The sequence below is a fragment of the Pelodiscus sinensis genome, chromosome 4 (assembly GCF_049634645.1).
Source record: "Pelodiscus sinensis isolate JC-2024 chromosome 4, ASM4963464v1, whole genome shotgun sequence".
NCBI classification, from domain to species: domain Eukaryota; kingdom Metazoa; phylum Chordata; order Testudines; family Trionychidae; genus Pelodiscus; species Pelodiscus sinensis.
Window position 1 is genome coordinate 44,305,544 of NC_134714.1, and position 23,856 is coordinate 44,329,399.

At 45.6% G+C, this 23,856-nt stretch overlaps 1 protein-coding gene across 2 annotated transcripts in view; it reads right to left on the minus strand.

The window, feature by feature from the left end:
* YLPM1 (YLP motif containing 1) overlaps nucleotides 1–22,029 on the minus strand; it is a 91,934-nt gene extending 69,905 nt beyond the window's left edge. For both annotated transcript variants that reach the window (XM_014570825.3, XM_075926867.1), the window contains exons 1-4: nucleotides 20,831–22,029; nucleotides 12,687–12,932; nucleotides 11,137–11,331; nucleotides 1,782–2,671 (exon numbers count right to left, since the gene is read on the minus strand). In XM_014570825.3, the coding sequence (XP_014426311.2) occupies nucleotides 1,782–2,671; nucleotides 11,137–11,331; nucleotides 12,687–12,932; nucleotides 20,831–21,829 (2,330 nt within the window). In that variant the 5' untranslated portion in view covers nucleotides 21,830–22,029. The remainder of the gene's footprint in view (nucleotides 1–1,781; nucleotides 2,672–11,136; nucleotides 11,332–12,686; nucleotides 12,933–20,830) is intronic.
* Between the last annotated feature and the right edge of the window lie 1,827 nt (nucleotides 22,030–23,856).

A 23,856-nucleotide genomic window follows, 5' to 3' on the forward strand; every position in this document is an offset into this window, starting at 1 on the left:
TGGCCCCACCCCCGGGAACTATAGAATAGTCGAGGAACAGGTAAGAATTCATGAGGTTAATCCACTATTCAGTTAACTGATATTTAACATCCCTAATTCATACACACATAATGGAAAATTCCCCCCTGCTTCTGTGAGAGCAGCAGCATTTGAACCATTCTTTTATACATAGCAGTGGCTGAAAGTGTAAATTTCACTCATGAGGACTAGTTCCGGAAGAGATGTTGACTTAAAATCTTAGCTGGAAATCAAGTTGTGATGGTGCATTTCATATTCTTTATTAAAATATCCTTCTTAATATCGATATGCAAAACTGGAAAATGCTTTATGCAAATGATACATGTGTATCATTTGAAAAGTTGTAATTTGCTGAACTCATATATTTTATTTGTATGCATTAGGGATGTGAACTTATAACTGTGTAAATATTTAACTGATAAGCTTAGGCTTATTGGTTAATGTTTACAGTTACACGCAGGTGCCACCCTGCTCGCTCCTGGACTGAAAGAAAATCTGTGGTTACACGCACCCGCAGCAAGCTTCCCGGGAGCCAGTACATGCTACTCATTCTGCTGCCTCTGATACAATTACCTGCATTTTAACTTCCCTATCTGTGATTGTGCCTACAGATAACTTTAAACATTTCTGAAACAGATGTTTCCAAACTGTTCTCCAAGACAGATGGTTAGTGTAGTATTTGCTAGGGATTTAAGAGTGATGCTTGTCATTCAATGCTGGCTTTTCGCTAAGTTTCCAGATAATTTGAATTAAAATAAACTAAAAGTCCAGGAAATTTTTTTTTCTCTTTTCCATTTGAGAAATTGTTGCAGATGTAAAAGGCATGCTTTGTGTTTTACAAGGGAAACGTGGGGTACACAAGACAATCTCACAAGAAAGATGTAACCTATCTAGTTAATACCCATGTACAAGGCTCATGTCTCTGATTCTGCTTTCACTGAGGACATGTCTACATTATGTGTACTAAAGGAGAGAGAGCCACTGTGTGGATATTTGCCCCACTAATAGAAAAAGTTTTTCCATTTGTTTAGGCAATCTACTTCCCCAACAAATAGTAGTCCATGGGAAAAAAAATTCTGTTAACATTTAGATTGACACTGAAGGGTGTAAAAAATTCATACCCCTGAGCACTGTAATTCAGTAGACCTAGCCCTCAAGGTAGATTATGATTATGTTAAGTGTAGACCAGATCAACATAGTGCACAGAATTTAATTTTAAAAAGCCACAAAATAAAATCCACTATGCTGCACACAAAATTTCCCTTGGAAAGAGATGACAAAGAATGAAAAACAGGCAGTCCCCGGGTTACATGGATCCGACTTACATCGGATCCCTACTTACAAACGGGGTGAGGCAACCCCGCACTAGCTGCTTCCCCCCAGCAGACCAGGGAGACGCGAAGCCAGCGCCCCCCCCGCCCCCGCAGACCAGGGAGACGTGGAGCGGCTTTTCTCAGCAGACACCTCAGCTTGAGAATAAAGGACTGAGGGAAGTGAGGTGTGGGAGAATAAAACTGAGCTCTGGAGAAATGTTTGGCTAGAGTTTCCCCTACAATATGTACCAGTTCCAACTTACATACAAATTCAGCTTAAGAACAAACCTACAGTCCCTATCTTGTACGTAACCCGGGGACTGCCTGTACATGACCGATTTTTTTTACACTGCTCAATTCACAACTGGCATTATAGACACTACAGTGATGAGAATAGTATAAGAATCTGTATAAACGAGAATGCGTGCAAACTAAAGGAAAAAGACCTACCTAGGACCTCTTGGTCCTTCTACATATGTGGCTCTGGGTGGGTCTGGAAGCAATCCACCTGATCGCACTGGTTTATCCTGAATGTTGGTGGCAGGGGGTATATAGGTTGAAGATATTGTAGAGGCAGGGGTTACGTAGGTTGTAGATATTGTAGTGGCGGGGGGTACGTAGGTTGAAGACACTGTAGTGGCAGGGGTTACGTAGGTTGTAGATATTGTAGTGGCGGGGGGTACGTAGGTTGAAGACACTGTAGAAGAGATTTTCAATTCTTCAGATGCTGGTTCAGATGAGACAGAAACAAATGGTGCAGCTTGCTTGCCCAGATGAACTTGAGTGTTTCCTTGGTCTGAAGAGTCAGCAGATGAAGATATTTCAGAATGACAAGGTAAAGCTTCAGATGCATCAGCTATTTTAAATACAAAAGATTCAGGGATAGGAAGCAGAGCTGGCCTGGTTGTCTTAGAAGTCTGGAAAACCTGAGGACTAGATGGTGGGAGTTCAGATGAGTTAGACAACTGAGGATCAGAAGACAGAGGTGGGGGAGCCTGTGAAGGGGTGGCTGAAGGCAAAGATGAAGGCATAACAGGCATGCTTTCTTGAGAAGTTTGAGAGTATGGAACAAAAGGAGGTGGTAAAGCAACTTTTCCAGTATATTGATTCTTCATGTTTCGAAGCGAGTTCACTTTCTCCTGCAGATGGGAATGAGTAGCTTTCATCTGTCCCTGCCATGTCTTCCACTGTTTTTCATATTCCTGAAGCTGGTCTTTATGAGGATAGGTCTGAAGCTGATCCTGCCATCCTTGGAATTCACGCTCCCATTCTTTGTAAAGTTGTTGAAACTGTTTCTGCTGTGTCTCATAATGCTGCAACTGCATATCCACTGACATTGTCTGGAAGAAAAAAAAAAGATAGAAATGCTGCAAAATACATTTTAAGTTCCTTCTGAATCCACATGCTTGAATATCAACCTCTGTCACAACCTTCAGCTTATGCAGAAGTTTGACAGAAGAGTTACAAAGAAACAGAAATAAAAACATCCTGTCTGATAGACATATCCTGTCTAGTGTTTCTCCAACCTATACATTTTAGTGACAGATAAGTACAAACACTTGCATTCGAAAAGTCCCCATCACTCAAGGTGAAGGGAAGATGCTGTGGCGGGAAGATTACTTCTGCACACAACCAAACTATTTGGAGGTATTACTAGGTAACATCCTCCATCCCTACTAAATCACAAATCAATTCACAAATAATTTAATATAGGTAGCAATTAGCCTTGTTTCCTAGAATCTTTAATTTTTTGCTCCAACCACATACCAATTCAATTTAAATATCCTTTCCGTCACATTCCAGAGTACCACATGGACCACTAAACCAAGCTTATTTTGAGTAAACTGCAGTAGTCCTCCAAGTTTGATTTTACCTAACTTGATTGTCTAACAAAGCAAACTCAGTGAACAATCTGTCATTAAGCTTGTAATAACAGTTGTTAACCTACAAGAGTCACTAAAAATTTACTATATTTTATCTATACCACATCTGTATCTCAATTGCTGTGGCCAAAGTGCAAGTCTCCTTAACCCTGCCTTGTAAAATCATGCAAATGTACTACTCTAGGAACCATGATGATTATTTTACTTGTCTCCTTCACCTGGGCACTACTGGCTCTAATATACTTTTCCTGATGACTTTCAAATCCTTGAGTGCTAGAGGTAGCATATAACCACATGCTTCATATTATTCATGCAGACACATACTATTGCAAAATGAAATGAAAAAGTATTAAACCATGGTATATTATGCATAAAATATGAATCAATAAAGAATTCACTAAGAGCTGCACAAGAAAAAAAATGTGAAGGCTGAATTATCTTTTTTCATATCTCCCATTTGACTACTGTTATAATTGGTCAAGAGAGTATAAAAATGCTATATCAATGGTCCAGCCAATTCAATGTAGTCAAGTCTGAAACAGTTGAGCAAACCAGTTGCCCCTCTAGCCATGTATTTTGTGTCTGAGAATGAGCAAGGATGCATTGTTATGTATTATTTGCATTGTGGAAATGACCAGAGAATCCAATCAGGATTGGATTTGGGACTCCATGATTGCAGCCAGACCCACATCCACAAAAGAGACACTAAGGTCCTCTTGGTGGAGCACTGGACTGTGATTTAGGAGAACAGAATTCTGTTCCCCACTCTCTCACAAACCTGTTATGTGACCTTGAATAAGTTACTTCACCTCTCAGTGCCTGTTTTGCTGCTTACCCTTTGTCTGGTCTGTCTTGTCTGTTTAGATTGTAAATTCTTTCAAGCCTCTTTCGAAAGAGAACATCTAGACCAGTGTTTCTTAAACTTTTTAAGATCAAGGAACACCAAACCATTTTTTTTTTTATGGAGAACACCAAGGATTTTTTGTTGAACAACAAACAAGGTTGGGGGGGGGGGGAGTTATTGGGGGGGGAAGAAGGGTTGGGAGAAGTTATTGAGCAAAATAAAAAAAGGCCACCTGCCCCTTTAAGGGCAGCCATTTTGAACTATTTTGTTCTCCGTGGCACACCTCCAACTGCCTCGTGGCACACCGGTTTAAGAAACAATGGTCTATAGACGATTGCAACCACTTCTTTCAAAAAAGCGAGCCACTTTTTCTAAAGAGCATCCAGTCTGGATGCTCTCTTTCGAAAAAGCCGTTTGCATTCAAGAACACCTTTTTTCAAAAGAGCACTTTTTGAAAAAAGGCATTCTTCCTTGTAAAATTAGGTTTACCGCAGTCAAAAAAAACCCTCTGCGTTCTTTCAATTTAATATCGAAAGAATGTGGCGGCAGTCTAGATGCAGGAGAATTTTTTTTGGAAAAAAGGCAACTTTTTTTGGAAAAAAAAACCCTGAGGTCTAGACACATCCTATGGGTATGTACCATTCCTAGCATAATGGGGGCTCAATCTTAGCTGGAGTCTCTAAGCGCTAACATGATAATCTGAGGGTTTTTTTTTAAGGGAGAACAAAGCCCCTCTCACAAAGAAACTGGAAAGGTGTAAGGCTCTCCTCTAACCACCAACAATCCACTTAATTACCCAGTACCATCCTATTGACCCCAGAGAGCAATAATTTTATACTTTATCGTACTAATCTATTTATATCAATAATATCTTTAGGCAATAAGTTCTACAATTAGTTATGCTTTACCTAAATATTTATTTTATTTTGACTTTTTCATTGTCTTTTTTAATATACTTTTTATTGTATTAGAGGACACAGTAAATCAGGGCACACATTCAGCTGTTTCTATTCCTGCCATTTAAAGTAACCTTTTCATTTCTAAACTAAGCTATCCTCATTGTAAAATTTTCGAAGACACACAAGTCCCATTTTCAAAAATAAGAAGTTACTGACCTGGTGCAGTAATGATGTTTCTTCGAGATGTGTGTCCCTGTGGGTGCTCCATTCAGGTCTCGGTGTGTCAACGCACCTCCAATCAGAGATTTTTGGTGAGCAGTGCCCCTCGCGCCATGCCTGCGCACCCCGAATCTCACACCCCTGCCATTTGTTGAGTGGGCACGTGGTGCAAGCCCTGTCTGTTCCTTTTCTACCTGAAGTCCCCTAAGACTCCAAGCAGAGGGGAGGATGGGAGGATAGTGGAGCACCCACAGAAGGACACATCTCAAAGAACCATCATTACTGCACCAGGTGAGTAACTTCTTCTTCATCGAGTGGTGTCCCTGTGGGTGCTCCACTCAGGTGACTCAGTAGCAGTACCCGTCAGGTGGTGGTGGGCATTGGAGTCATTTATGTAGAGGAAGGAAGGACCGCATCTGCCAGAGATGTGGAGGGTATTGGCCCCTTCTTCAGGATGTAATGCTGTGCAAAAGTGTGATGGGAGGACCATGTGACTGCTCTACAAATGTCCACTAATGGTACATTGTTTAGAAAGGCCGTTGTTGTGGCCGACACACATGTGGAGTGAGCCCCGATAATCTGTGGTGGCTGCTTGCCATGAAGTTCATAAACTGTATGTATGCAGCTGGCAATCCATTTGGATAGATGCTGTGCCAAGACAGCTGTTCCTGTATGTGGTCTAGAGTAGACCACGCGACAAAGAGGCTGTCCGGTTTTCTGGTTCCCTTGGTTCTATCCAGGTAGAACACAGTCGCTCGTCTTGCATCTAACGTGTGCAATATGGCCTCCTTGGAGGAGGTATGAGGTTTAGGAAAATAAGTAGGTAAGTAAATGGGTTCATTTAAGTGGAAGTCTGATATGATCTTAGGGAGGAACTTCAGGTGAGGCACTTTATCCCTGGTAAAGGTAGTGAAAGGTGGGTCTGCCATGAGGGCTGTAATTTCTCCTGACTTGCTGATGTTATTGCCACTAAGGCGGCCACCTTCATGGATAAGTATTGTGATGATGTAGTGGCTAGTGGCTCAAAGGGTGGCCTGGTGAGCATGTCGAGAACCAAGTTCAAGTCCCACGGTGGCACCAGGGGGGTGCAGGGTTGCGCGTGTTTTCTGCGGGCCTGTAAGAAATCACTTCATCATGGGATGTGCAAAGAGAGAGATGTCATCCACAGGTTCGTGGAATGCCATGACCACCATCAGGTGGACACGGATAGAGCTGATGGAGAGACCCGTGTCGCTGAAGTCCATGAGATACTCCAGCACTGTAGGTATAGGGGCGCTATTGGGATATAAATTGCGTGTTGTGCACCATTATTGAAAGCATGTCCATTTGTTTTGGTAGGTGCTTCTCATGGAAGGCTGTCGACTGTTCAGTAGGATGTGTTTGACACTGTCCGAACAGTAAGTTCTTTATTCTGGAACCATGGAGGAGCCATGCCGTGAATTTCAGAGTTTTGATGTTCAGATGGCATATCCTGCCATAGGTCTGCATCAAGAGGTTCAGCACCGCAGGGAGAGGAATGGGTTGATCTATCAATAGGTAGTGTAGATAAGGGAACCAGAGTTGTCTTGGCCAGGCGGTGGTTATTAAAATTACTATGGCCTAGTCAGATCAGATCTTGTTGATCACCCTGGCGAGAAGAGGAATTGGTGAAAAGGTGTAGCATAGGGGAACCATCCAGTGAATGGTGAAGGCATCCCCCTCCAATCTCTTGCCCAGTCCTGCAAGGGAGCAGAATTTGTGGCATCTGCAGTTGAGTGGTGTTGCAAAAAGGTCTAATAGCTGGGAAACCCCATTTGCAAAAAACAGAGAGGAGAATATTGGTATTGATCTCCCACTCGTGTTGGTCTGAGAAGCGTCTGCTCAGTTTGTCGGCCCTCACGTTCTGCTGTCCCATTATATATGTGGTGGCTGGAGTTATGTGGTTTCTGATACACCAGTTCCAAAATCTGACTGCTTCTGCACATGGTGAGTGTGATCGGGCACCCGTCGGCTGACGTAGAACATAGAGGGTGTGTTGTCCGTGAGGACACAAATGGTTCTGCCCTTTATCAGGGGAAGGAAATGGGCGCATGCATTGTGAATGGCCCTGAGCTCCAGGATGTTGATATGGAAGTGTCTTTCCCATTGGGACCAAGTGCCCTGTATTGACCTTGCGCCACATGGGCACTCCAGCCCATAAGCAATGCATCTGTAGTTATAGTTACTAACAGATCTGGGCAGTTGAAGGGCATACCTGAAAGTATGTTGGTTGAAGAGGTCACCAGTCGAGAGATTTCAGTACTGGCAGAGGAAGCGTGAGGCACTTCATGAGGCTGCGTCAGGTTGGGATGTAGGTGGTTGTGAACCAATGCTGTAGGCAGCGCATGTGTAGTCTCGCGAATAGGATCACGAAGATTATAGCTGCCATGTGCCCCAATAGTTGGAGGCATGTCCAGACCGTAGAAAAAAGAGTCTGCTTGATCCACTGAATGAAGTTGCAGGTTGCCTTGAATCTTTGTGGTGGCAGGTAGGCTCTTGCTGTCACCGAGTCTAGGAGTGCCCCAATACATTCTATCTTTTGTGTGGGCTGTATGGTGGACTTTTATATATTGATAAGCAGGCCAAGATGGGAAAAACATTCCCTAGTAGAGGTTGTCATCGTTATAGTTTGTTGACAAGTGGAGTCCTTTATAAGACAATCGTTGAGATAAGGGAAGATGATGACGTTCTGTCTTCTGAGGAAGGAGAACACTCGAGGGGCCGTAGAAAGACCAAAGGGGAGGACCCTGTATTGGTAATGGTCTTGACCTACGATGAATCTGAGAAATCTCCTGTGGATCAGGTGGATGGTTACATGAAAATATGCGTCTTGAAGGTCAAGAGCTGAGAACCAGTTCCCTTTGTCCAGTGCAGGTATGATAGTTGCCAGGGTCACCAACCTGAATTTTGTGTTGAGGATGAACTTGAATTTCCTGAAATCCAGGATTGGTCTCCATCCCCCTGTTTTTTTACTGTTAGGAAGTAGCTGGAGTGAACCCTCTTCCTCGATATTCTGTGGGAACAGGTTCTATTGTCCCTAGGGTGAGTAACTTTTGTACCTCTGCTCGTAATAGGGGTGCGTGAAATTGGTCCCTGAAGAGGGACAGGGTAGGGGGCATGCAAGTGAAGGGGACTGTATAACCCGATTTGATCATTTCCAGAACCCATTTCTCTGTAGGGATTTGGGCCCACTGTTGGTAGAAGGGTCTCAGGCGGTGATGGAAAGTGGCATTGGAATACAGTGGAGCTGTGGGGTGGTCGCTCAGACCCCTGACCAAGGCTTCATATTTGTTGTTTATGTGAGGTCGATTGAGCGGTGGAGGACTAATTTTGCTGCGTCCTCCTGCTGTTAGGACATTGCTTAGGCCTGTTGTCGTATGGCCTTTGGTATTGCCTGTAATAGTTATAATTCTAGTCCCTTGGCCTTTGGTACGGGGGCTATACTTGCATTTTTTATTAGGTGGGGAGTACATCCCCCGAGTGTGGGACCTCATCTGTCTTAGTGGCGAATAGCTGTTTTCTATCAAAGGGGAGGTGCATCCACCTTCAACTGTAATTCTTTTGGGATGACTGCAGCCATGAGGCCCTATGCATTATGATGGCTGTGGCTCTAGCCGCCGTGTCAGTGACATCCATTGCGGCCTGGAGGGCTATTTCTGCTATAGATAAACCCTTCTCAATGATGGACTGGAGGTGTGGTCTCTTAATGTCAGGAAGGTCTTGCAACAGGTCCTGTAGTTTAGCATAGTTGACATGATCGTAGTTGGCCAGGAGGGCTGTATAATTTGATATCATGAAATGAAGGGTACACCTTGCAGCCAAAGGTGTCTAGCCGCTTATGCTCTGTCACGGGGCATAGACTTAAATTGTGGGTTCTTAGCCTTGTGATTAACCGAGTCTACGACCAGTGAGTTCAGCTGGGGATGTGTGAAGAGGAAGTCCATATCTTTTGCGGTTTGTTGTGGGAACAGAGACTGGATTTTGCCACAGCGCGTCTGATGGTTCCAGGATAGCTTTGTTGACGGGTAGAAGTATCTTCGAGGATGCCATGGGTTGTAGTATCATCAGTAATTTGTCTTATATCTCTTGGGGTATGTCTTGTGATTGAGCTACCCGCTTAAATGGTTCCTGAAATTGTTTTAGATCATCTGCCGGTGGAGAGGGTGATATCTGGAAGACTGCCTCATCTAGTGTACTGGATCTGGGATCGTGTGAGGAACTCTCTGAGTCTGAATGAGATAAGTTATTGTTATCATTGGAACCCGCTTGTATTATTACTGAGGGCAGGTAAGACGGTGAAGAATGCGCAGATATGGTTGGGGAAAGTATAGACATGCGCTGTTATGAAGTAGGAGCTGTATCTCGAGTGGGAGGCATGGAGGAAAGTGGTCGATACTCTTGCCATGGTTCCCAAGGGCCCACTGAGGCTGGAACTGTTGTGGAGGACACATCCATGGCTGGTTGGGCCACATGGGATTTTGTTGTATGGAATGATCCCGATATGAATGCCAGAAAGCTATTGATCCAGACGGGGATGAATGGCATGATGAAAATCTGCTCCTGCCCTAGTCAGTTCTTGGTTAGAGCAGCATAGGAGAGTGGGGAGGCATATGAGTGTGCCCCTGGGTATAATACACCACTGAGGAGTGTGGTGAACAAGCTCCTGATCTCAGTGGTGTGCCTGGCTGAGGAGATTTTTGTAAATGCCTCATCATGTGCAAAGCTTTCTTATGCTCCGGTGCTGGAGTGCAGTCAAGTTTGGTCTGACCAGTCTGTTCAGGCACCATAGAGGTGCTTGTGGGAACTGGTGATGGTGGTGGCATATGCGGCTTCGTGGGTGCCGCTGCCTCTGCAGCACTGAACGGTGCGGTGTGCTTGGGTTCTGACTCAGCTCTCTCGGCTGGTGCAGACTTGTGTTTCTCTGCAGTGCCTGAGACTGATGGCACCGGGGAATGAGAGGCTCTGGGCAGCTCCGGTAATGAGCGTGCCGGGGAAGCCCACAAGGCTTGTGAGTCTTTGTGGGGTGGTGAAGCAGCCCTGTCAGTGGGCTTCTGCTGTCCCCATGTGTCCTCAGGTTTGTCCCATGGAGGTTGTAGGGACTTCTCCCAGAAGAGGTTTTTGAGCCACATTTTGCAGTCTTTTTTGGCTTTGGCTGTCATGTTCTGACAGTGAGGGCACTTATGTGCTCCGTGAGACTCTCTCAGGCATTTAACATAGGAGGCATGGCCATCAGAAATAGGCATCGAGTCTTGGCATGAGTGGCATCTTTTAAAGCCGGCATGTTGAAGAAAAAAAGCCGAGGTGGTGGCACTTTAAAATTTTATTTTTTATAACAAACATTGAAACTAACAATAACTGACTAAACTATGAGGGAAAGTCTAAACTAATTCTAATAATCTTGTTTATCCTGTCAGGAAGACGAGCACTGCTCTGACTCCATCTTCAGCCAAGGATGGTAGAAAAGGAAGTGACGGGGCTCGCACTGCACACATTATCGACAAATGGCAGGGGCGCGAGATCCTAAGAGCGCAGGCACAGCGTGAGGGACACTGCTCACCAAAAATCTCCAATCGGCGGTGTAGGGATACACCGAGACCTAAGTGGAGCACCCGCAGGGACACCACTCAATGAAAAACAGACTCTTAAGAGCCTAACTTGCTCCTCATGATTTTGAGAATTGTATCCCATGTTAATAAATAGCCTTTTTAATTACTCCTCATATGAAAACTGCTCCAGATATTCTTGCTAATCTTCAAATGAAAATGGAGAGTAACTTCTAAAGGCAGAAGAAGCTAAAAGTCTTTACCTATGAACAAAGATTAAAAAGAGAGCAAGGCAAACAAGATAGCCAGAAGAAATGATCACAGTACACACATCTTATCAGACCATGAGTATTGCATCATCGAAGAGCTATACCAAACACCAGTTCCTCAGCAACTAACCTGTGGGGACGGTGGCTGCTGAATGATCTGTTGGTACTGCTGTAGGATCTTTTGCAGTTGGGCATGCTTCTGCATTATTCTCTGATACTGAAAACCAACTCGATGGTGTGGATGCTGCTGCCACTGAGCTGCTGCCACCTGCAACTGCTGCAACCTCAAATCTTCCTCAGAGTCCTCAGGAGGTTCAAGCTTCAGCTAAAAATAAATGTAATTATTATTATTATTATTAAGGCAAAACCCTTTCAAGCACAACACCTAAACAAAAACAACCTAATAAATAAAAGTTTCATGGCAGTTGTTAATTCTGTGACCCTGCATTTTGGTGTTCTGACTTTCCATGACACTATCAGCAGGGCTTGACAAACCCTGGCAAGAGCTAATTGCCAGCCCTGCACTGCACATGCGCGAAGCACAGGTGAATGGGGCACATGGAGCAACCGACCGAAATCTTCTCGCCACAGGCGAGTAGATTCAGCCATTTGTCGAGCCCTGACTATCAGAATAAATTATCTTGTTTACCTTGTTCAATAAGATGAACAGTTCAATCCAAAAATTATCACTAAGCACATGGGCAGAAAGATATGTAGGCAAAACTTCTTGATTATCAGGCACAGATTAAGACCCCAGTCTTTAACAAAAGAACCATTATTTCCAAAATCTAGAGCAGGAGGAGGAAAGAGCACCACTTTCCTTTGCCTGTACATAACAGGAAAGTAATATGCATACCAAACAAGGTTAAATCAAAATCCAAACTATTCCAAAATGTAGGTGTGTTTGAATTTAGTATTCTGGTTCAGGCCTGAGCTATTAGGTTCAGATGCATATCTGAATATGAACCTCCACAAAGTCTTTGGGATACACACTCTAGATTAAATACAAAATAAGCCTTTGCTGGTAGCAAAGCTTCCTCCCAAGGAGCAGAACCAGCTACCCTTGCCCAACTGACTCTCGGGGAGGCAGCTCTGCTGAGCGTAATCAATACCATTAATCACTAAGCATCTGCTTATCAGTTAAACGGTTCGTCGTTTACACTCAAAGATCCCTGTTTTCTTTTAAATAATTCCTTTTTTCTGAGATATGTCATCTGGTTCAGATTCTCTTAACACTATTTACTTCAAAATGGCAGGAAGCGTGGATCCCAAGAGCAGAACACTTTCAAATCTATAGTACGAGGACTCTCCAGACCCACTTTGATCACACAAAGGAACTCAATTTATTACCTAACAAAATGAAGCAGCAGCTTGTCACTGAAAAAGATTTTACTAGTTTCCAACCTTGCCAGACCAGGGAGTTATGTCCTGGAGTCTCTTTCCCAGGTGTAAAATCTATTAATTAGAAGACAATATGGCCTACTGAATAGATCAGTGGTTTTGGACTCAAGAGATTTGGGGTCTACTGGACACAAAAGAGCTATCCCTGGTCTGCTGGGTGATCTTGGGTACCTCACTTGTCCTCTGTGGACTAGATATTATTATTCAGACCCAAGCAGGAGGAAAACATTTGTTTAGGAACAAACATAACATATGGCACAGCATCTCTGCACAGCCTACCTTAGGCTCAGTAGATAAGACAGGAAGCTCCTCTTTTTTGGAAGCTGATGGTAGGGGCTCTTTCAGTGAAGGTGGTTCACACTGCTGATTAGGAGCAGTCACTTTCCCCTCCTCTTGCTGTATTCTCTGCTCAGGTGCATCCTTCACTACTCCTGAACCCTTTGGTTGCTGCTGGCCCTGTGCATGTGCTTTTGCCCTTTGCTGCAGACTTAGCAAGTGTTGCTGGTACCAATACTGCTGCTGTTCCTATAATACACAAAAAGTTTGTGAGAATTACAGTAGCAACTAGGTTTAATAGACAAAAGAGATAGCCAACCAAGATAATCACTGAAATCTGTCAGAGAAAACAGTCTCCAGAGGAGCATTTATGTCTAGTTCATAATAACAACTCCTTACTCCACATCATTACTGAGATACAGTAGAGGTCAAAACTCCTAAGTGCATACAGATATGAAGGAAGATCCTATTCCTATTCCACAGAGCTTAAACTGAAGGCAAAAAAAGAGAAAGGATGAGAGAAAGGTGCTCAACATGTGAGCTAAGGGATTGGGGGAATAGACTAAAGAAAATAATGACATTGAATTAACAACTAGTTATATGTGTTTATTATTAAGCTCAGATTGGGTGGCATAATGGGAAAGTTGGATGAGGAGAATTAATTGAAGCCATGGAACACGGGAAAAGAAAAAGAGGGCAAAAGGACATTTAAGGAAGAAATGCACAGAGTAAAGAAAGTGAAGAGACAAATGGAGAGAACCATGAAGAGTAGGAAAAGTGAAAATGGCAGTAGAGAATCTGTGAAAGAGAAGCAGACTGGGACAAACAACCAATAAGGCAGAAAATAATACCCTGAGTTAAAATTATAAATTAGGGATGTTAAATTTAGTTTAATTAACTAATCGAATACTTGATGGGATTTCCACTGACTATTTGATTTGTCTATAAGGGTGCCTTTGCCTCTGAACTGTTGCAAAAACCCCACAGGGAATGCAGGGCTTTCTTTTGAAATGTACTGGCAAGCTTTTGTACATTTCAAAGGCAGAGAAGCTACAGGGAGCACAGGGCCAGAGGGGGAGTTCCTCACTGGCTGCCTGCTGGGCTTCTGCTTTTGAAATGTGCAAGAGCTCCAGCAGACTCTCATCAGAAGCAGCATGAGCAGAGACTGCCTCAGTCCCCACTCACACCATTTCCCGCTGTGCCTCTACCTCCCCTGCCCTCTGAGGAGACAGTGCTGGGGGGAACTGGCTATTAAGCCAACTCCCACTCCCCCCCCTTTGTTTCCTCACTCTGATAGAGGCAGCAAGGGATGTGGGGGGAAGCAACTATTCGCATCACTAGTAAACTATCTGATTTTCTGCTTATTGAATACTTGATTAGTCGCTTATATGCCTATTATAAATAGCTGTCTTTCAACCTCAGTGGCATCTGGGAGTTGCACAAGTAACCAGATGGGAATGCCAGAAATAAGACAAGACCAGCAATGGACTAGCTCCTAGCATTAAATCTTCAATGTCATATATGTTTAAAGTGTTTTATAGCTGAAAGATGTGTCCTTTGGGACATAGTTCTACAAGATCTGATGGAATAGTCTGACATTTAGTCCTTCTTTGAAGGGGATAATTCTGGAGAATTTCCTCTAAATTTTCCAAGATCTTCACTTTCTCTGTATCTACAACATATTTGAGAGATTTTGTCTGTCTGTTCAAAAACTCCTAAATTGTAAGAGCTAGGACCCCCAAATTTGGTATACAACTTCCTCTTATAACTTAAAGCAGGTGCTGGCAAGCTATGGCTCTCTAGGGGGCCAGATATGACTCTTCTGGAGCCCCAACTCAGCCCCCCCTCCGTAGGGAGCCTGTGCTGGTGCTACAACTTTAGGGCTCCCTGCAAGACTGGCGCATCAGCACCAGCTTCCTGGGAACGGGGGAAGAAAGCCACGAGGGTCCGCGCCAGAGCCAGCATGCAGCGAACAAGTGGAGCAAAAACATCTCAGTGCTTCCCTCCGCACGCGGGAAACAAGCAGCCAAAATGGCTCCAGGCACACCACCCTTTTTCATCCCTCCAAGAAATACTTGCCTGGAGGTTTCCCCTGTAAATCCTTCCTGGAGGCTTCCGGGGAATGGGAACAGCAGGCATGTTACATGGTGTCTGCCATATGGCACGAAAACAAGTGAGTGCCCTCCACCCCCTAATGTCCAGATCTCCACCTCCCCAGCCAGACAGCCCCTGCCTCCTGACCAAAATCCCCACCCTCCACCCCAAAACCTCTGGCCAAAATCCTCCTTACCTGCAGCCCCCTGTCCAGATATCCCCTGCCCTTAATCCTCCCTGCCCCCTCCCAGGCCAGAATCCCTCTGCCTTCCCCCCCTGCCCAGAATCCCCCTTCCCCAAAATCCCCTTTACCTCCAATCCCCTGGCCAGACATCCCCTGCCCTTTCCTCCTGCACAGAATCCTCCCTGCCCCCTGGTCAGGCAGCCAGCTTCCTGCCCTCTGGCCAGACCTCGCAACCTCACCCAATCACTTAACCCCTCATTTTTTACCCTAACCCAGAGCCTGGGGGCCCCCTCAAAATCCACTAACCCTGGAACCCCAGAAAAGTAAATCTGGGCTGAGGCCTTAAACGTTAGTCCTCCCTGCCCCCTACCCCCACCATGGTGTTTCAGGTGGAGGTCACATCAGTGAGGTTTGGGGGCTTTTGGAGGCTTTTTGTTTTTTTGTTTCATACTTCTGTGGTCCCCGATTGATTTTTCTGTGGATCAGTGGCCCCGACCCAAAAAAAGTTCCCCACTCCTGCCATAAATCAAGACAATGCTGAAACCTTTTGTGTTGAACATAATATTTTACTTTATTTAAAAGTGAAGCCTGGCCAATAAGACCCTCTCACTGGGGCCCAACCCTCATCTGGCTGCAGCATTGTAACAATCCTGCACTCCCGCACACACCAACTCTGAATCCATAACACACCTGAACCCCCTGCTCTGAGCCCCTCATACATCACATCCCCAGTCTCCTGCCATAACACTTTTTCAATTCCACACACCCCAGCCTTGTGCCCAGAGGTCATCATACACAAAATATCCTGCCTTGAGCTCCTTGTATATCCCAACCCAGTCTCCTGCACCACCACATCACCAGCCCCCGCCAAAAGACTGACAGAAGACAGCCTGGCTGCATGAGTGAAGTTAGATTTGACCAGTTATGATGTAAACTTTTAAAGAAATGTGTGAAAAGATGCAGCACCAGAAGTCCCATTAAATAAAGTCTGTGAGTACAATGTTTCATTTATGCTATTATTAATCATTATGTCAATTACCAACAATATTAGGTTGTATATTTTCAGTCATTCAAATGGGCATTCTTATAGAACTCTTTGTTAACCACTTGTTCTGAATTTTGACGAAGTTTGGCTCTTTGGTTTGAAAAGGAGCCTCCCACCCCCAATTCATACAGGGACATTGCTGGCTATTCCCCTTAGAGACTGAGAGGAAAGTGCACAGTTTGCTGCATTCCCCACTATGGCTGAAAAGCACAGGGGGCAGAGGAACTTGAACCTGCCCCAGCCAGGGGACATGCACCTCACCCTTGGCTATGCACACTGGAGCTTCAGTAGACATAGAGAGGAACTTCTAACATAGCCCCAAACTGCTGTGGTGAGATAGGGCTGGGGTAGTCCTCTCTCCCTCGGGCAGCCTGAACAATGAACCCCTCATCCTCTGCCCCACTCTATAGTAATGATTTAAATGAACATGTACATTTTCATTTTATTTAAAAAAAAAATTGAGTTAAGGACCTGAACAACACCAGGTAAGTGTGTCAAATGCAAAGGGATATACAGGCAGTCCCCGGGTTACGTACAAGACAGGGACTGTAGGTTTCTTCTTAAGTTGAATTTGTACGTAAGTCGGAACTGGCGTCCAGATTCAGCCGCTGCTGAAACTGACCAGCGGCTGACTACAGGAAGCCGGAGGCAGAGTTTCTCTGCCCTGGGCTTCCTGGAATCAGCCGCTGATCAGTTTCAACAGCGGCTGAATCTGGATGCCTGGAACAGAGCAGCTGGGGCGCTGCCGGGTAGGTCCCCGCAGCACCGCACCTCGGCGCTGTGGGGACCAACCCGGCAGCACCCCAGCTGCTTTACCCCAGGTGTCCCCAAGTCAGCTGCTACTGAAACTGATCAGTGGCTGATTCCAGGAAGCCCGGGGCAGAGCAACTGGGGTGCTGCTGGGTTGGTCCCGCTGCCCGCGTCCTCCGCGGCTTTGCTCCACGTCTCCCTGGTCTGCAGGGGAGGGTCCCCCCCCCAGCAGACCAGGGAGCCGTGGAGCCGCTTTTCTCGCCCCGGAGGACGCGGGCGGCGGGACCGCGGCGCGTCTGGGCGATCCCGCCGCCCGCATCCTCCGGGGTGAGAAAAGCCCCGTTCGTAAGTACGGATCCGACATAAGTCGGATCCGCGTAACTCGGGGACTGCCTGTATATTATCCATTGTAAATCCCTTTTTCTAGGTTTTGTAACCCATTGGCATACATCTCCCCCAGGCTAAAACAATAACAAGAAACAGCTCAGCTCTCAAATGTTTTTATAGATTTTCAAAATCGTAGATAGCTCAATAATTACACTTTATCAGGATCTGTACTGCCCTGCCCCAAATATCAAGGATGAAGCTGGAAGATTTCCTACAGATTATGGTTCTATAATCTACATGCTAACTAAAAACTTAATGAAATGCTATGAACTCAGATTTAAAATAAGATACAAAAGGAACTAAATTCTAACTTTATGGACTCAAAATTCTGAATATTTACTAAAAAATGTTTACTGAATGTGTACTAAAGTCCCAATCATCTAAAGAATGTATATAGCTTTTATGAGAATGCTAGCAACATACAGGGAACATACAGGGCTGTATTTGACAGCCATAAAAGGAGGATACGGAAAAAGCTTAACCTAAAGATCATGGAATGGTGCAGCCTATGAAAGCACAAACTCAATTAGCAATTTCTCGCCTTCTAAGAATCTGTGACTATCCCTCATCTTTCACATCTTTCCTTGTTCATTACTGTCAAGAAGAGCCACTTCTGAATAGACAACACAAGAACAGCAGAGAAGCCAACAGGAGTGACAGATTATTTTAAATTGAAGGTATAAATTCAGCATTGGGGAATAGTGCTCGATGAGATTCCTCAAATCTAAAGTCTCCAATTCATCTTCAAAATAGGTAAAAAATAAATATGTACAATACAAACTTCCTCTACTCACATACCTTATGCTTGAATTAGAAGGGTTTATTTCTAATAGTGAGGTGAGTATTTAAAGAGCAGGTCTATTCAGAAAATTGCTTCTCAAATGACATTTTGGGTCTTATGTCTATGATAGACAATGGTACCATTCTAGATCCTACAACTGACCTTAACTTTCATAATCAGGATTCAGATCAAAATATGACAGAAAAGATCTCATGGCTATGAGTGGAAGACAAACATCAATACAGCATGGGATCTGCCAGCAGCCCTCAGCTCCTTGTTACATTAGGAGCTGCTTTTAAAAATGCATGCAGAACAGCACTAAGCTGAATTTAATCATTCCTTTCAAACTACTTTATGTCCCAAATCTGATTGAAAAAAGTGAATGTGTGAAATAGGGACGTAAGTGAGTAGTATACAATTAACCAATAAGCCTAGTCTTATTGGTTAATCTTAACTACTTGCATTCCCACCCCCCTTGCAGCTTCTGTATCAGAGGCAGCAAGGGGAGGAAGCAGAAGCCCGCGCTGGAAGGAGCCGGCTTAAAAGCCAGTTCCCCCAGAACTGGTTCTGTGGTGCTGCCTCCCCGCCGCTCCCCCGCCCCGGCGCTGATGCCTGTATCAGAGGAAGCAACATGGGGTGCGAGTAGAGGAGGCTGCTGCAAAGCACCTTCCACACACAGTGGGCCTAGGCTTGCTGCAGAGAGAGGATGCTTCAGGGCAGCCTCCCCTCCGCTCCCCCCAGCAGCCTCTGTTCAGGGGGAGCTCAGGTCCCAAACTTTATGGGACCATGGGAAACTTGGCCATATCCATGATAAGTGGACATCTGATAACATTCACAGTCACATGCATGCTCCCGGTATTCACAGGAAGCTGGCCTAAAAGCTGGCTCCTAGCACACACCAGCTCCCAGGGAGCCACCTGCCGCTTTGCACTGCTGCCTCCAAAATAGAGTACGTACGGGGAGCTGGCTTAAAAGCTGGCTCCCCACATATACCACCCCGCTTGTACTGCATTACTGCTGAAATTTTTCCAGCATTTTAACACCCCTAGTACAAAGGTACCAGACTAGAAAGGTTCAACCAGTAGTGTCTGTCAATCCCATTATAAAATTGCAGTTCGTAGACTCAATGAACACCACCACACAAGAGGTTAACTAATGTCTGTTAGGAAAGTACAAATTTTTAATAGCTATGCAAGTGCAAATATATGCTTTAAATGTATGCCAATTAAAAATGATCCCAAGGATTAATAAATACTAAATAATAATAAAATAATTAATTTACACATGTAACTTAACTAGGAATGCAAAATCCCATTTAACTGGTTGATCGATTAAATATATTGTTTAACCAGTTAACCGATTAAAGGGAAAGGGGTGAACAAGAGGAGTACGGCTCCAGCACAACTGGAGTGGACCCCCTTGCTCGCTACTGGGCTGATGCAGCCCCGCCATGCCGCAGGCAGAGGCTGCACTGACTAGGGCACCCCACAAGCAAGAGCTGCTCCAGCATCCCAGCTGGAGCAGTCCCTGCCTGCAGGGCACCCAGGCCTGCCACAGACAGAAGCTGCTCTGGTCGGGATGCCTGTCCAGGCAGAGCAGTCCCTGTCCACTGCAGGCTCTCTGTTGGGCTGAAGCAGCATGGCAGGAGAGCTGCTCTAGTTCTCACCAGTTAACCATCTCTGGTAAACCTCACCCATTGAGGCTGAGGCTTATTAGTTAACTGGTTTAACATTCACATCCCTCAAAGACAAAGATTAACACCCCTCCCCACCAATTTGGCTTTAACTCTGAACACAAGAGTCAAATTAAAAAAAAACCCAACCCCTTGTTAATTTTAAATTATAAAACTAAGTCAGCAAGTTTTTTTAAGAAGTGCACTTAGCCCCTGATCTACAACTGGATCTGTGCAGGCTGACCCTTGGGCTCATACAGAGCTTAATCAACTGCACATACAATCTAAGGCTCCAGGCACGTTATGATGTGCATTTTCAAAATTATGCAAGTGAATAATCTTTAACTCCATGGTATCCAACATGCTAGCCACCAGCCACATGTGGCTATTTGGCCGATTGAATGTGGCTAGTTTGCTATAGTGGCTACTGCTTCAGAAATGTGAACTTTTACAGATTTGGGGCCTGACTGCCCACCTACAGACATAAATGTTTTTAACAATAAAAAGTATATATTCTTCATAAACTTTTGAAAAGACTTTCCTCAAGTGTTTCATAAAAGTTCACCTTTAGGAAAAGATCAAGCCGGAACACATTTAGGCCAAATTCTGAAAACTGTACAAATAAGGCATCTAGGGCCTTTAACAGAAGTACTTTCGTAACCTTAACTACCGCAGGTGTGGCCAAGCAACAACTGTGGTACTGTTATATCTTTTCTGTTGGTAAACTGAAAAAAATTAAACTAATTAGGAAACAATCCTGCAATGTGCCTGCAGACTGCTGCATCAATATGGAATGCCCAAAGTATTCATTCAGTGGAGTTCCATGTAGTTCATCTGCACAACACAATTTGCAAGATCACAACTTTGAAACTCTGAAAAATCCACCAATCAGATAAGGTTCAGTCAAGGCTGAAATTTTATTCTTTATGCATCCCATTGTGGTTGGGATCTGCTGGCTCTTGAACCACAACACCTACAGGACACAAAACATACATTCAGTGGAAGTTTTATGAAATTTTAATCTTATTTGTATCGTTCCTGGCTTTTGTGAACTGAAATCAAATATTTTGTTTAATTTAAACATAATTCATTTATGGTATCTCTATTTTATCTATCTTTAGTTGAGCATCTTTACAACTCACAATATATCCATAAATTATCTGTTCCCATCTATCTTTTTCCAATCTGCAGCCACATTCTGCGGCAATGCTCACGTTGGGCACTTAGCTCTTACCTGAGGGGTCATAGTGGATGGGTCTGGTTGTTGAGTGCTGTGCTGATCAGAATTATCACCAGTATCCTTGGCAGCACTCTGCACTGTTTCTTGCTGGGCAGGAGTGGCAGGAGGTAAGGACGACTGGGATGCAGTAAAGTGAGTTTTAGACTTGGAAATGGATGGGGTCAAACTAGATTGCACTGGTTGGGAAGTGGACGATTGGGAAGGAGACAAGTAAGACTGAGAATGTGTCAGATAGGATTGGGAAGGGGGGAAATAGACCGGAGGGACTGATGGAGGGGGCTCCAAAAAGGATGGCGGGGGTGGCTGAGAAAGCTGAGAATGGGACAAATAAGACTGGGACGGAGAGGACTGGGAAGGTGGTGGCTGGGCCAGAGGGATATAGGGTTCAGAGTGGGCTGGAGGGATATAGGCCTGCGAAGGGGTCGGATAGGCCTGGTCAGCAGGTGCGGGCGACTGTGGTGGAGAAGACAGCTCCATGTCCATGGGCACTGGAGAAGAAGGCAGGTGCTCCCAGTCGCTCTGGGGCTGTGACGGCTGGAGAGGTTCATGCTCTCGGGGAAGTGGGGGCTTGCAGACTTGGGAGTCCCGGGGTGGGGGTGGCGGGGGCGGCTCCCGGTGCTTGAATTGCTTCTGGTAGCTACGGACGGGGGGTGGCACTGGCGGCGGCCAGTCGGTGAAGGAGCCGGGGAGAGGTGGAGGGGGCAGGCCCGGGGGTGGTGGCCCGGGCGGGGGACCCCCCAGAAGCACCGACTGCAGTTGCTTCTGGTGCATTTGCTGCAGTTGCTGCAGCTGAGCCAGGTGCTGCTCTTGCAGGCTAAGGAAGCCCGAGGCGCCAGGCGCGGGGGCCACGCCGGGCCCCGGGGGCGGGTAGTTGGGCGGCGGGACGGTGGGGGGCATCACGGGAGGGGGCACGGGCAGCGGCGGAGGCGGTATCGAGGTGGGGGGCGGCGGGTAGTGCCCCGCCGCCCCGTACATGCCCCAGGCCGGGTACATGGCGGGGCCGGGTCTGAGGCGGCAGTCCGAGCGGAGAGCGGAGCTTCCACAGGCCGCGGCGAACGTCGACAGCAGCGCGTGCGACACACGGCGCCTGCGTAGTGGGGCTCGTTTGGACCTCCAGGATAGAAGAGTGGCATGTAGAAAGCTAGAGTGCCTGCAGCCTGGACCATGGAGAGGGGCTCGCTGAAGTTAGAGCGCCACCCGCCGGACATCTAGGGCTATAGACTGGCCGGACGCTTGCGGAAAAACATGGGCCATAGAGAGGAGCACTGTCTGAAACTAGAGCGTCGCTGATACCGTGGTCTCTCCTGCTCTCATGTCGGCTTGGACAAAAGAGGGGAGAAAAGGGGAGCTAGAGCGCCGCTCAGAGAAAGGCTATCGGCCTCCATCTTGTTTTTGCGGTGGGCCGGAAGGAACATACTGGAGGCCTTCGGCTTCTGGGTCCTATTGCGACCAAGATCTCCACGTTCTCGCTACGCACAAGTTCAGTCACAAGCTGGGATGAAATTCTGGTACCAACCCCTCCTGCTCGCTACCCAAAGTCTGCGAGCTGCTCTGTCAGGCCTAGCGATTAGCAAATAATGACCGGCAAGGGCCACCTCTGGCAAGGGGAGCTGACGACCATAGGCAAAGCCTTGAACCCTTCGCTCCGTTACTATGGAGACAGCATTCAGTTTACAAGTACTGTGTTTGTTTAGCAGCGACAGGCTCTTCGCTTCAGTTTAGCAACCCCAACGCCATTGCCTGAGGACTCGGATTCGCTGAAAATTAACCTAAATTATAACTCGGGTGATGCCAGGATCGCCGTTAGAGATTTTTAGGGAGTCGGGAGAGGGGCAAGTTTAACGGATTCCATGGGCTAGACAGACACATGAACACTCTAGATTTTGATAGTAACTTAGAAATTATCTGACAGAAGCCCTGTATCTAATTTCTTTATAAAGAAAGAAAAATAAATATTAGATCTACTCAGCTCTAATACTAGTATGTTCTGTCATTTTTGTGTCAAGTCACTTAAACTGGTTAGGTCTAAAATTTTAATGTATATTCCTATTTTGTTGCTAACTCTTGAATACAGCAATTGAAACAATTGTAGAAAAATTGATTTCTTTCTATCACTCTTTTGCAGGTCAAGATTGGAATAGATCATATTAACTTTTGGAAACATCCTACTAGGGCAGCAAGGGGCAAACTATGTTAGTGAGTGGGCCACATGATTGTCGTAAACAAGTCAGTCTCCCGGGATGGAGTAGTTTTGCTAACTGTACCTAGAATTTGCAGGGTGTGCCAATTGAACTGTAGCAGCACTTTGATTAGATGCAGAGGGAGTGCAAGGCTCTCTCAATGTTCTGTGCAATTAACATGCACCTGGCTTCAAAGTAGGAATAAGAGCCTCCGGAAAAGGGCGCTTTTTCCGGAGGATCGGGGCCAGTGTAGACGCTCTTTTCCGGCTTTTCTAAAAGCCGGAAAAAAGCGGTGGACATTTTTATTTAAATGCCGCGGGGGATATTTAAATCCCCCACGGATTTCCCTACTACGATAGTTGAAATTAACATGCCCCTTCCGGAAAAGGGGCCAGTGTAGACGTAGCCAAGGATGTACACCAGAGACTTCTAAGATAACAGTTTGTAACATCTCTGCTACGAGCCTGCATCAAGAACTTGGTGATTGGAACATGTAATGTAGACTCCTTAACAACCTTTTCTTTTTTTTGTTAATAAACCTTTAGATGCTAAAGGATTGGCCCAGTGGGTAAGATCTAAAGAGTAAATCGACCAGGGATCTGTGGCTGGTTCTTTGGGACTGGGAGAAGCCGTTTGGGGTAGGTGAGATAGGGTTCTATAAACCCTCACCTGTGTGTAAGACCTGGGACTGATTGTAGCACAGGGAGAACTGGGGTGTCTGAGGGGTTTTGCTCATGAGGCTTCCTGCTGGATAGATTGGCAGCTGAAACACTCAATGTGACTGGTTTGTGGCCTCTTTGGGAAAGGTCTTCAATCTAGGGCTGTAAGCAGCCCTGGTTT